This window comes from Neofelis nebulosa, chromosome 3, assembly GCF_028018385.1.
Source record: "Neofelis nebulosa isolate mNeoNeb1 chromosome 3, mNeoNeb1.pri, whole genome shotgun sequence".
Lineage (NCBI taxonomy): Eukaryota > Metazoa > Chordata > Mammalia > Carnivora > Felidae > Neofelis > Neofelis nebulosa.
The window spans coordinates 173,884,060-173,898,663 of record NC_080784.1 but is presented as its reverse complement, the minus strand read 5'-3'; the positions used below and the strand labels follow the sequence as shown (position 1 = coordinate 173,898,663).

General features: G+C 37.4%; 1 protein-coding gene across 2 annotated transcripts in view; it reads right to left on the bottom strand.

Moving 5' to 3' along the window:
* The window catches only part of PDS5A (PDS5 cohesin associated factor A), a 141,017-nt gene that overhangs the window by 15,075 nt on the left and 111,338 nt on the right, over positions 1 to 14,604 (bottom strand). For both annotated transcript variants that reach the window (XM_058722798.1, XM_058722799.1), the window contains exons 27-30: positions 6,689 to 6,821; positions 5,947 to 6,066; positions 1,862 to 1,924; positions 981 to 1,126 (exon numbers count right to left, since the gene is read on the bottom strand). In XM_058722798.1, the coding sequence (XP_058578781.1) occupies positions 981 to 1,126; positions 1,862 to 1,924; positions 5,947 to 6,066; positions 6,689 to 6,821 (462 nt within the window). The remainder of the gene's footprint in view (positions 1 to 980; positions 1,127 to 1,861; positions 1,925 to 5,946; positions 6,067 to 6,688; positions 6,822 to 14,604) is intronic.

Here is a 14,604-nt window from a genome sequence, read left to right as displayed (position 1 = left end):
TGTTAATTTACTTTATATTTTGGGGTTCTACTGCTAAAAATGTGTTTAAAACAATACCAACTGAGTTTATACTTAAAATTTCAGGAGTAAGAATCAAATCTTTAAAAGCTTCAATTTCTAGTGTTTTTAAGAGTAGCGCCTGGTGGAAATACTTATGTAGTAGCTAACATGGTAAAAATGTGACATGTTAAAATAAGCATGGAATATTCTTAGTCCTTAGAAATGTCATAACAATGTTATCTTAACCCATGCTATATTAATTTGAATTAAAAATTAAAAAGCATAAAAATTCAATTTATTTAACGGTTATATATTCATAGTTTTCCTGTGTTTTCTTATATAAACATTTCCATATACATTAGTAATAATATATTAGAAATTCTTACATTTGTTCCATTTAACTTTTTTTTTTTTTTTAATTTTTTTTTCAACGTTTTTTATTTATTTTTGGGACAGAGAGAGACAGAGCATGAACGGGGGAGGGGCAGAGAGAGAGGGAGACACAGAATCGGAAACAGGCTCCAGGCTCCGAGCCATCAGCCCAGAGCCCGATGCGGGGCTCGAACTCACGGACCGCGAGATCGTGACCTGGCTGAAGTCGGACGCTTAACCGACTGCGCCACCCAGGTGCCCCCCATTTAACTTTTTTACACTTAGAATGTTACATGGTTTCACAAGGTAATAATACACTGAATTTCCATCATTAATTATACTGAAACTCAGTGCCATTATTTTATACCAAAATGTTTCTTAAAGTCCATTTTTGTGATATAGTGCTTTAGGTAAAAATTAAAAGATCAACCAAGTATCAAAGCCTGGAGCCTGCTTCGGATTCTGTGTCTTCCTCTCTCTCTGCCCCACCCCCACTCGTGCTCTGTCTCTCAAAAAATATATAAACGTTAAAAAAAAAAAAAAATCTTTTAAAAGATGAACCAATTAGTGAGTGATAGTAACACAAACAACTGGAGAAAAAAACTTGCCTTGATCGGTTTCCGGTTGAAGGGTTCAGCTCTGAATTTACATTAATGTTGCTTCCAGTCTCAGCTCCGGTGCTTCTAACATATGGTTTTCTTCCTGTTGCTGATAAAGGCTTGTTTACTGCACCTAGTACTCCAGCAGGTTTTGGCTAAAAGTTACACATATGCATGTTATTTTATACCTTACTATAAGGCATTCATATAAATTTAGACACATGTAAAAGAAACTGTTTAGCCTAAGCCACGGAATTGTTGTTACTTTGGAAAGTTAAATCCTAAATTTATTAGAAATGATAATTTTGCAAAATTGGGTTTGAATACAAGTCACAAGCATTACTTCTACTTAAAAATAACTAGGCAATTAATTATTCCTTATTGCTCAATCAAAATGAAAAGTGCCCCTGAAACAATGCGAAGTACATAATAAATAAGACATAATAAAATATCTTACGAATAAACAATTAAATGTATATAGTAGTTTAGGCACTTTTTCTCAAAAGTTAAATTTCTCTTCTCTTTTATGTTAGGTGTCATGCTACTTTTATAGAATATTAATTGTCTAACTCATTAATACTCTAAAATTATTTCTTTCAATATTACATATCTAAATTTATTATGACACTTTTCAAGAAAATCTGCTTTGTGGATTCTAAGTAACTTGAAGCCTACTAGTACTGATGAGAACACATGGCCGTAATTCAAAAGGGTCATTTATGGCAGAAGAAAGCCTGAGAGTACAAATGCCTTAGATGCTATAATTCACAATATGATCCCTAAGAATCAGGAACATAAAAATCCATGGGACATTTAAAGGTTATTTCTAAGAATAGCAGAAATAATATACCCATGCAATAAAGATTTCCAAATTATCTACTACATAATACCTTTCCTGTTAACAGAAGCACTCTGGTCTCTTCTGAAATATAACTCTTGTCATTACAGAAGTCCTATCAAAAAAAAAAAAAAATCAAAGTGAATATGTCTATTTTTACTGTCCAAGTAAGACTTCTCAGGCATTGTGTCTTACAATAACAATTACATTTGGGCTAGCATATATATATCAGTTGTTCAAATAAAGCATATTAAATGAACTACATCATTAGGTCTAGCTTTAATTCAATAGCACATTAAGAATATCAGAATTCAATTACTTAAATCATATTTTAAATAAAACACACTTTTTTTTTTTTTCATACAGTCCAGGGCAAACAAGGCTCCAGTTTATTAACTGAACTACTTTCTCTACTCTATTATAAAATCGACTTCTTTTGGGATCCCAAAACATCCAAAATGGTACAGAGCATATTTCAGGCACTTAATATTCACTAAAATCACTCCTCCCTGGATCTCAAGAAAGTTATCCTCGTTGAAAAAAAAATCTGCCACTTGAATTAAAACTATTGTGTTTCTTGGGGCGCCTGGGTGGCTCAGTCGGTTAAGCATCTGACTTCGGCTTAGGTCGTGATCCCGCGGTCCGTGAGTTTGAGCCCCGCGTCGGGCTCTGTGCTGACAGCTCAGAGCCTGGAGCCTGCTTCGGATTCTGTGTCTCCCTCTCTCTCTGACCCTCCCCCATTCATGATCTGTCTCGCTCTGTCTCAAAAATAAATAAAACATTAAAAAAAAAATAAAAAAAAAAAACCAAACTACTATTGTGTTTCTTAGAACCATAAGACTGTCCAAATCACATAGGTATATATACTGTCAAAATATCATTCAGTGAATTGTCCACCTAATGTGGACACTGATGGACTCCTGAAAGTTTTATCTACACAGAACTTAAGAATCCTTTGATGCTTCTGTTAAATATCCTGGGAACAGCGCACAAATAAACCACAATGATGTCACATAAGTAAAATGATTTACTATGACCAAGAAGTTCATTATTTAAAAAAATTTTTTTTTCAAGTTTATTTATTTATTTTGAGAGAGAGTGAACATGAACTGGAGAGGGGCAGAGAGAGAGGAAGAGAGAATCAGAAGCAGGCTCTGTGTACTTCACAGAACCCAATGTGCGGCTAGATCTCACAAACCATGAGATCATGACTTGAGCTGAAATCAAGAGTCTGCCACTCAACTGACTGAGACATTCAGGTGCCTTGAAGTCTATTAATTTGTTAAGCAATATCACTTAAAAATTATTTTTTCTTTTCTAAGTTTACCTTCATACTAGTGTCACAGGAAAGAACAGATGGCTTAAATGTGCCTATAAAGAAGTCACAATTTTGGCATGTGTTCCAGGCAAAGTTATTATCTTTTTTTCTTTCCTCCCTTCATTTTTTTTTCCCCCCACAAAGGCTTTTATGCAGCTACAAGAATCGTTACAAAGCCTAGGCACCAAAGTTCATCCACTTTATTCACGAAGATATACTATAGCCTCACTAGGCTTACTATCTTAATATGCCTAATCTTCTAGTGTTTGAATTTATACCAGATTAAAAGCAACATATTAGAAAAGGAAATGAGAGGGGCGCCTGGGTGGCTCAGTTGGTTGAGCGTCCGGCTTCAGCTCAGGTCATGATCTCGCAGTCTGTGAGTTCGAGCCCCACATCCAGCTCTGTGCTGACAGCCTGGAGCCTGCTTCTGATTCTGTGTCTCCCTCTCTCTCTGCCCTTCCCCTGCTCACACTCTGTCTATCAAAAAATAAATAAACATTAAAAAAAATTTAAAAAAAAATGAGAAAAGCTGTTCACTGAAACCAGAAAAAACTAGTTCTTTTCAAGAAGGCTAAAAACACTAAGTTTCAGATATCAAAACAAAAACAACTAAAGTTAGGTATAGTGACAAACAGCAATTTAATTCTTTTTATTTTTTATTTTGTTTAAAGTTTATTTATTTTGAGAGAGAGAGAGAGAGAGATGGGGGTGGGGTGGGGATGGGAGGGGGAGAAGCAGAGAGAGAGAATCCCAAGCAGATCCCGCCCCACCAACCGTGAGATCATGACCTGAGCCAAATCAGATATTCAACTGACTGAGCCACCCAGGAGTCCCTTTATGTTTTTTATTTAAAAAAAAAGTTGGCTTGATCTCATGAATCACGAAATCATGACCTGATCCAAAACCAAGACTTGGATGCTTAACCAGCTGAGCCACCCAGGTGCCCCATCTCTCTCTCTCTCTCTTTTTTTTTTTTTATAAAGTAGGCTTCATGCCCAACATGGGGCTTAAACCCATAACCCTGAGATCCAGAGTCCCCCGAGAGCCAGAGTTGAAGGCTCTACTGAATGAGCCAGCCAGGTGCCACACAACAATTTAATCCTTGTTCATGGGATAGTTATTGTATGAAGATTATATCTGGGTACTATTCTTATCACGATAGCCTTAGGTCAACAATAAAGTAAATTTAAATTCAAGAGCTCACATACGATTATTTTTTGAAATTTTATTTCATTATATCTTTAAATGTTTATTTTAGAGAGAGAGAGGCAGAGATAGAGGGGGACAGAAGATCTGAAGCTGGCCCTGCACTGACAGCAGAGAGCTTGATGCGGGGTTCGAACTCACAAACTGTGAGATCATGATCTGAGCTTAACCAACTGAGCCACCCAGGCACCCCTTATATATGACTCTTTATAAAAACCAGTAAATTCAATTAGAGGGCAATAACTTTGCAATCTTTATTATTCCTAACAAAAACCAGGCACAGTAAATGCTGAATACTAAATCATTAAAGAAAATCTGTTTAAAATTTTTGGCAAAGTATGGCATTCAAAGTAGGAAGCTCCATTTCCTGGTATGTTCTTCTGTAAAATACTCTTAGGAACGGTATTACCCTGAATATTCTGAAGCATATCTTCAGGTTTGAAAATGCATAAAAAATTTTTAAATGTCGTATTTTTTCCAATTAAAGGTACTTAGGCTTCTGGGCGCACCTGGCTGGCTCAGTCGGTAGAGCATGCAACTCTTAATCTCAGGGTTCTGAGTTCAAGCCCCACAATGAGCATGGAGACTACTTAATTAAAAAAAAAAAAAAAAAAAAAAAAAAAGATTCTGTTTTTTAAACAAAGCACAGGAAAGTTAAAACTTCAAAATACTTCCTCAAAGAAGGAGGTAAATAGAAGAGTTAAAAAAAAAAGTTTTTAAATTCCGATTCAGAAAAACAAAGAGCTTTAGTTAGCTGGAAAATTTACTTACATGGAAAACTTAATTTGTTGATAGCAGAATAAATATACTGTGTATTAGTTATTACTACTATTTGTTGAATGTTTACTATGTGACAAACTCTTAAAAACCTAGATGTAATATTAATAATCATATGTATTATCACCTGCATTTTAGACAGAAATTGAGGCTTAGAAGAGTTAACTTGTCTAAAGTCCCTCAAGTTAGAAGCAGTTGATTAGAATACAGGTTTATCATTTGCCAAGGCCAATTCCATTAATGCTAACATTTTATTTCATATACAGATGTATATAGATTTAGAATGTCTCAAACATTTGGTTTATTCCTTATCTGACAAACTAGTTTTAATAAAGTGAGATTAAAATAATTTAAGATCTGAAAATTCCTCTTACATACTAGAAATATCCAAAAGGAATAGCTCACATAAGAATACTACCACTAAGCTTGATTTGCATTCTCCTACTCTGTAAGGTGAGAATGATACTTGTTCATTGGCTTTGGAAGACAATCCCCCATTCCTTGATACAACTACAAAGAGGTATTTTTTATACTCTATACTCAAGACAATCCAGTATATGCCACTAGAGTTCATGGTAACTGAAATTTAAATCAGTTTAGTGTGGGGGTGCCTGGGTGCCTCAGTTAGTTAAAGCATCTGACTTTGGCTCAGGTCATGATCCCACAGTTTTTGGGTTTGAGCCCCATGTTGGATTCTGTGCTGACAGCTCAGAGCCTGGAGCCTGCTTCAGATTCTGTGTCTCCCTCCTCTCTCTCTCAAAGATAAACAAACATTAAAAAAAAAAAAAAAAAATCAGTTTAGTGTGGTAGAACAATGAGGAGAAAAAAATTACCTTTTCAGGTTGTGTAAAAAATTTCATTGGGAGGACTGGATCCTTTGGTGAGTCTGCATTGCACAAAGCACTTTTACTATTTATAACACACAGAGCCACATCACATACTGTATAAAGTTTCTAGGGAGGAAAAAAGAAACATCATATGTAACTTTCAGTAGTACAAAATAACCACAAGCACCAATTCTAGCCAATGTACAAAATGAAGTAAAAGAGGGATCTGTGGGTATTATTTATTCCTTCAACATTTTACATTTGTGTCAGGCACTTCTTATGTAGCCTCCTGGTAAACAAACAAAAAAACCTTTACCTTAATTAACATGAAGTCCAAGTATGCATTAAAAACAAACCTCCTAAAACCATTATTATACTATATGTTAACTAACTTGGACTTAAATTAAAACAAAAAAACCCAAATAAACCAAACCAAACCAAAGGAAAAGGAATATCTACTTGTGTATAACTTACTAAAAGGTTCATAAGATAGCAGAGTAGTAAGTTTTATTAATTTTTATCCCCCTACTCTGTAGAAGTTTTAATGTCCTTCTTCAGGGTAATAAACATTCCTCAAATAATAGAACTCAACTGTAACAAAATACAATAAAACTGACCATAAATATATATTTTTATAAACATTCTGTAATCTAACATATATTATGTAATAAGAAAAAAAATGGGACAAGGACCATCATATTTTTTCCTATAGTGATCTAAATACCCACTAGCCTAACACATATCTTACTTCATTTGTCTTGGATTCATCTGGAGACTGGGCATCTTTTGTTAACTTGATGTTCTCTGCCATCTTCTTCATAAAGGCATGGCTATTGTTTTCATTCTTTGTCATTAAAACTTCAAGCATGAACCACAGGCACCTAAATGATAAACATTTGCCTATTAAAAGAGACTAAACGTAGGTGTTTTGTTTAATGGACTAAATATTTTATTGGGAAGGTCTGTTGTCTGAAAATAACAAAATAAACATAAAATATAAATAAACTAAACCATAAAACAAAACATTAAAAATGAAAACATAGCTTAATATGAGAAAGTTTGACAGTTTCCTGAGGCATGTAAAGATTCATTCTACAGGTATTTGATAAGCGTTTAGAGGACTTCACATGTGTCATTGCCCAGCAATGATGAGGAAAGCAGGGGACAGCAAAGTCTTCCCATTTTGACTGTTTACAAACTATGTAGGTCTAGGATTTGCATGTAATTCTGCTGTGACATGGCTGTGAATTGCATGTGCTATGAGGCTGATATGCACACTAACCAGGCATTCAGCTAAGCAGTCACATCTCAAACTATTTTTGCTGTTTTCCACTTGTTACTGTATATTCATTTAATACACAAAATATCTGAAGGGAACACCCAAATTTCTCAGTAAAAGTGAATCTCAAATCAGGATGAACATTAGAATCACTGGGAACCTAAATCGACATCTAGGGTAAGTTCTGTTTACAGTAAGTTCCTAGGATGATTCTCAAGCAGGCAATGGACTTATTGCTTTACTGCATCAACAGGGGAGAAAACATATGATGATAATATATGCATACTTCTTTGCCTATATTCTATGTAAATGTTTTAAGAGACTACTTACAAGGGGAAAATTTAGCACTAGGTTAATGAGTTCACTTTTAGTAGTCCTGTTTTAAAAGAACTATTAAACTGAGTCCTTTAAGGCTAAAATAAAAGGACACCAGACAGTAACTTAAAGCTGTAAGAAGAAATAAAGAACACTAGTAAACACAACCACATAAGTAAATATAAAAGCCAGCATTACTGAACTTTCAATTTGTAACTCTTTTTTTATAGGATTTTATTAAAATTTTTTTTAATGTTTAATTTTGAGACAGAGAGAGAGAGAAAGAAAGAGGAAGAGACAGAGAGAGTGTGAGCAGGGGAGGAGCTGAGAGAGAGGGAGACACAGAATCCTAAGCAGGCTCCAGGCTCTGAGCTGTCAGCACAGAGCCTGACATGGGGCTCAAACCCACAAACCGTGAGTGAGATCATGACCTGAGCTGAAGTCAGATGCTTAACCGATGAGCCTCCCAGGCACCCCTTTACATAAGACTTTAAAGGTATCAATGTATGACAGGAAGCCATCAAAATCCTCGAGGAGAAAGCAGGCAAAAACCTCTTTGATCTTGGCCGCAGCAACTTCTTACTCAACACATCTCCGGAGGCAAGGGAAACAAAAGCAAAAATGAACTACTGGGACCTCATCAAAATAAAAAAGCTTCTGCACAGTGAAGGAAACAATCAGCAAAACTAAAAAGCAACCTACAGAATGGGAGAAGATATTTGCAAACAACATATCAGATAAAGTGTTAGCATCCAATATCTATAAAGAACTTCTCAAACTCAACACCCAAAAAACAAATAATCCAGTGAAGAAATGGGCAAAAGACATGAATAGATACTTCCAAAGAAGACATCTAGATGGCCAACTGGCACATGAAAAAATGCTAAACATCACTCAGCATCAGGGAAATACAAATCAAAACCACAATGAGATACCACCTTACACCTGTCAGAATGGCTAACATTAACAACTCAGGCAACAATAGATGTTGGCGAGGATGTGGAGAAAGAAGATCTCTTTTGCATTGTTGGTGGGAATGTAAGCTGGTGCAGCCACTCGGGAAAACAGTATGGAGGTTCCTCAAAAAACTAAAAATAGAACTACTCTACGACCCAGCAATTGTACTACTAGGCATTCACCCAAGGGATACAGGTGTGCTGGTTTGAAGGGACACATGCACCCCCATGTTTACAGCAGTACTATCAACAATAGCCAAAGTGTGGAAAGAGCCCAAATGTCCATCAATGGATGAATGGATAAAGAAGATGTGGTATATATACACAATGGAGTATTACTCGGCAATCAAAAAAGAATGAAATCTTGCCATTTGCAACTATGTGGATGGAACTGGAGGGTATTCTGCTAAGTGAAATTAGAGAAAGACAAAAATCATATGACTTCACTCATATGAGGACTTTAAGAGACAAAACAGATGAACATAAGGGAAGGGAAACAAAAATAATATAAAAACAGAGAAGGGGACAAAACAGAAGAGACTCATAAATATGGAGAACAAACTGAGGGTTACTGGAGGGTTTGTGGGAGGGGGGATGAGCTAAATGGGTAAGGGGCACTACAGAATCTACTCCTGAAATCATTGTTGCACTACATGCTAACTAATTTGGATGTAAATTTTAAAAAATAAAAAAAATAAAATTTAAAAAAAAAGAGAGAAAAGGAAATGAAACAAACAAGAAAAAAAAAAGACTTTATAGGCATTAAATGCACAGAGTAACAATTACATCTATGTAAATGGAAATAATGTAAAAAGACAGAATTGCTATGAATAACAATTATTAAAGGGAGAGGGATAGAGATTATAGGAGCACAGGGTTTGTATACTATTGAAACTAAGTTGCTGTTATTCAAACTAGGTTGTTACAAATATTATTTGGAATCTCTAAGATAATAACTAAAAATTCACACAAAAAAGGGAGTAAGAAAGGTTCACTACAAAAAACAACTAAATACAAAAAAGAGAAGCAGTAGTAAAGGAAGTTAAGTAACAACATATATAACACAGAGAAAAACAGCTATATGGCAGAAATAACTCTTTCTTTATTGGTCATTATGTCAAATGAAAACAGATTAAAACTCCCAATTAAAAGGCAGAGATAAGCAGAATGGGAAAAAAAAAAATCTACCTACATCTATCTATGAGAGATTCACTTTAAACATTCTTTAAATTTTTTTCTTTTTTTTTGGAGAGAGAGAGAGAGAAGGCATGTGTGTGAGCAGGAGAGGGGCAGAGAGGGAGAGAATCTCAAGCAGGCTATATGCTGTTCAGCAGAGAGCCCAATGCAGGGCTTGACCCCATGAACGATGAGATCATGACCTGAGCCAAAATCAAAGTTGGACTCAACTGAAAGTTGGAGTATCTGAAAGTAAAAGGATAAAAAAATTTTTTTCTTTCATGCAAATAGTAACAAAATGAGGGCTAGTAGCTATTTTATGATCAAACAAAATAGATTTAAAGTAAAAAAAAAAAATTATAAGGGGCACCTAGGTGGCTCAGGTCATGATCTCACAGTTCATGAGTTTGAGCCCTGCATCGAGCTCACTGCTGTCAGTGCAGAGCCCGCTTTGGATCATCTGTCCCCTTCTCTTTCTGCCCCTCCCTTGCTTGAGCACTCTCTCTCTCAAAAATAAATAAACATTAAAAAAAAATTTAAAAAAGATTATAAATAAATAAAAAAAGATTATAAGACAGCCAACTACAATGATAAAAGGTTCAATCCAGCAGAAGATAAGATTATCATAAAACACATACAAACCTAACAGAGCCTCCAAATTTTATGAAGCTAAATCTGACAGAATTGAAGAGAGAAACAGATTAATTCTGCAGTAATAAACAGAGATTTAAAAAAAAATTTTTTTTAAAGTTTATTTATTTTTGAGACAGAGAAAGACAGAGCATGAACGGGGGAGGGTCAGAGAGAGCGGGAGACACAGAATCGGAAGCAGGCTCCAGGCTCTGAGCCATCAGCCCAGAGCCCGAAGCGGGGCTCGAACTCACGGACCGCGAGATCGTGACCTGAGCCGAAGTCGGACGCTTAACCGACTGAGCCACCCAGGTGCCCCATAAACAGAGATTTCAATGTCTTATTTTCAATATTGGACAGAAAAGACCGAATAAGAAACAGAGAACTTGGTCTGGTTCAAGATGGTAACATAGTAAGACCCTGAACTCACCTCCTTTCAGGAATATATTGTATCTACAGCTACATATGGAACCAATTTCCTCTTTAAAAACTTAAAAGGCTGACTGATGACTACACATTAGGCAAACAAAGAAATAAAAACATATCAAAGTGGGGAGGAGAGACTGGGATACAATCTCGCCATAAACCCCACCCCTGTTGCTGTGACCCATAATTGTGAGGGAACGGAGCTTCTCTCTGAAGAGTGAAATGTTAAAACCCCACACTGGGCACCCAACTTCTAAGACATGAACTTGAGAGAGGAGTCCCCAAAATATTCTACAGATACTGGGACCCACAAGTCTGCAGCAATCTGAGAAATGCCTCTTAAAGGGTTCATATGCTGGAATGGACCCACTCCAGGGCCCAACTCACAGGCAGCTCAGAGTAAAGAAAGCTAACCTGCTTATAACCTCGACTTGAGGGGCAGGCATCTAATGTAACTTACATACCTAGGAGGCTGCTGGAACACTCTCCAGGGACAGAGACTGGTGACTGCCATCTTTGCATTCCCCCTTTGCTGTGCTCTAGAGGACCAGTAGCTCCCAGAAGGGAACCTTTACAATTTGTTTTGTGCCTTTTGTGGGTGCTGCCCACGGGAACATTTCTAGAACACCTGGCTCTGGAAGAACAGGGGGGCTTGTGTTTCTGGTCACAGGGGAATGTAATAATCACCCAGAAAGAAGTTCATAACCTTTGCTGGCGCCCCAATTTTTGTGACTGCTGCCAAGGGACAGCTCTACATCAACTAACTCTGGTGGCCAGTGGGGCTTCTATTCATGAGTCCCAAAGGACGGTAGCCAATGTGCTACCAGCTACCACCCCACAGGGCACAGCAAGAGGCCACTGACCCAGGAGCTGGGTCTTTCTGAGAAGTAAGCCTATCAGCTAATCATCATAACTGTGGCCTAAGGGTCAGGCTTCTAAACAAAGCAATCATCTAGAGGCTGACTGAAATCCTTTCCAGAGACCTCAGAGGGCAGGAGCTATCTTCAGACTCACCCTCCACCAGTGTTTCCTGGAAGAGAGCTTGGAGTCTGGTGCCTGATGTTTGGGGGACAACCCTTAATCACCCGGCTCTGTTGGCTGGAACAGCTTGCATTCTTGGGTCCCAACGGACTGTGGTAATCGGAGGGACTGCCTTTGGCAGGCTACCACCCTCAGGACACTGCATAGGCAGCAGACTGAGGTATACTCTCAGTTTTTCTGTGAAGAGGCCACTCTGCCTGTACTGGAGCTTTGGACTAGAGGCAGGACTCAGGTCTGGCCTGCATTTAGTGGCCTATGGTGCTTCCAAAGGAACTCAGGCTATCAATGCCACCCTGGTGCTCTTTAGTCCTTCTCCAGCTTGTCGGTATCTCCCAGAAAGGTGCTCATACACTCGTTTAGAACCCGACTTTTTGCCACCTAGGGGACATACCCTAGGATTGCTTGGCTCTGGTGGTGAGGTTTATGCTTGTGGCTCCTCAGGACTGGATATATCTGCATGCATTCATTCAATTTTATTTAACTTTATTTAATTATGTATGTATGTATGTATGTATGTATGTATGTATGTAGGCAGGCTTCACACTCAGTGCAGAACCCAATACAGGGCCTGAACTCATGACCCTGAGATCAAGATCTGAGGTGAGATCAAGAGTCAGATGCTTAACTGACTGAGCCACCCAGGTGGCTCTGTATCTGTATACTTTTAAATAAAAGCAGCTGCCTGAAGGTCTGGCTTCCAGTCAGTCTGAATCTAGGTACAGTGTCTCCATTATGGGACACTGACAGATCTTGGCACATCCTTAACTACTGGGCGCTATTAAAAATAAAACAGGTTGCTTGGACAAGCACAAAGTTTTGAGAGATGATCAAGAAATGGGGTAGAGCTGAATGAAAAGGTTCAACTCCTCCATAAGGTAATTCCTTCAAAACTGGAAGAGATGTTGTTTCATATACTATACAGAAACCAATACAGAGGGTCAAGCAAAATGAAGAAATTCAGGAATATGTTCCAAATGAAAGAGTAAGATAAAACCTCATAAAAAAAGCCTTATCCAAAGGAAGAGAAGTAAACTGATGGAGTTCAAAGTAATGGTCATAAAATGCTCACCAAACTGGGGAGCAGCATGGATGAACAGTAAGAACTTGAACAGGGATGAAATTATAACAAAGTACTAAATAGAAATCAGAGCTGAAGAATACAATAAAGGAATTGAAAAATACAATACAGGGGTTCAACAGCGGACTAGATATGAAACAGAAAATATGGATCAATCTAAAGATAAGGAGGAGGAATGCACCGCATCAGAAGAGCAAAAAGAAAAATAAATGGAAAAAAAAAGTGAAAACAGCTTAAGGAAATTAAAGGATATCAAATGGACTAATATTTGCCTTGCAGACCTTCCAGAAGAAAAGGAAAGAAAGGCAGAAACCTTTTCTGAAGAAATATGACTGAAAACTTCCTGAATGTAGGGAAGGAAACAGACACCAGATCCAGGATGCCTAGCGTTCTAAAATATTTGAACCCAGAGGCCTACACCAAGACACATTACAATCAAAATGTCAAGGGGCGTCTGGGTGGCTCAGTTGAGTAAGCATCTGGCTCTTGATTTCGGCTCAGGTCATGATCCCCAGGTCATGGAATGGAGCTCCACACTAGGCTCTGCACTGCGTGTGGAGCCTGCTTAGGATATTCATATTCTTTCTCTCTCTCTCTCTCTCTCTCTCTCTCTCTCTCCTTCCTCCCTTCCTCCCTCCCTCCCTCCCTCCCTGCCTCGCCCCTTTCCTCTCCCTGGCTCTCGTGTCTCTAAAAAAAATTTTTTTTTTTTAAATTAAAAAGTTTTGGGGCACCTGGGTGGCTTAATTGGTTAAATGTCTGACTCTTGATTTCGGCTCAGGTCATGATCTCATGGTCTTGAGATCAAGCCCTGCACTGGGTTCTGCACCAGGCGTGGAGCCTGAGATTCTCTCTCTCTCCCTCCTTCTTCTCCTCCCCCACTCACATGCACTCATGCTTTCTTTCTCTTAAAAAACCAAAACAATAAAACAGAGTCTCCTGGGTGACTCAGTTGGTTCAGCATCTGACTCTTGGTTTAGGCTCAGGTTATGATCTCACGGTTTGTGAGTTGTAACACCACATTGGGCTGACAGTGCAGAGCCTATTTGACATTCTCTCTCTCTCTGCCTCTCCTGAGCATATGCACTCTCTCTCAAAATAAATAAACTTAAAAAAACAAAACAATAAAGTGTCAAAAGTTAAAGAAGAGAATATTATAAGCAACAAAAGAAAAAAAAATGTTACATATAAGGGAACCCCCCTATAAGACTATCAACAAATTTTTCAACACAAACTTTCCAGGCAAGGAGGGAGTGGCGTGACATATTCAAAGAGCTGAAAGAAAACAACTTCCAACCAAGAATACTCTACCTGCCAAGATTATCTTTTGGAATGGAAGGAGAGAGAAACAGTTTTCCAAAAAAGTAAAAGCTAAAAGGAGTTCATCACCACTAAACCAGTAGTGAAAGAAATGTTAAAGGGATTTCTATAAGTAGAAAAGAACCCTAATTAGTAATAAGAACACATGTGAAATAATATCACTGGAAAGGTAAATAAATAATAGAGGTCAGGTAGTAGACTAATTACTTATAAAGCTAGTATGAAGGTTAAAAGATGAAAGTAGTAAAAATAAATGATTCAATAATTAGTTAAAAGATATATAAGATAAAAAGATGCAAAATGTGACATCAAAACATAAAATGTAAGGAGGAGTTAAAACGTTGAGATTTAGAATGGAATCAAGTAAGTTGTTATCAACTTAAAACAGACTGTTGTTAAGTTTTTATATGTAAGCATCATGGTAACTACAAAATAAAAACCTATAG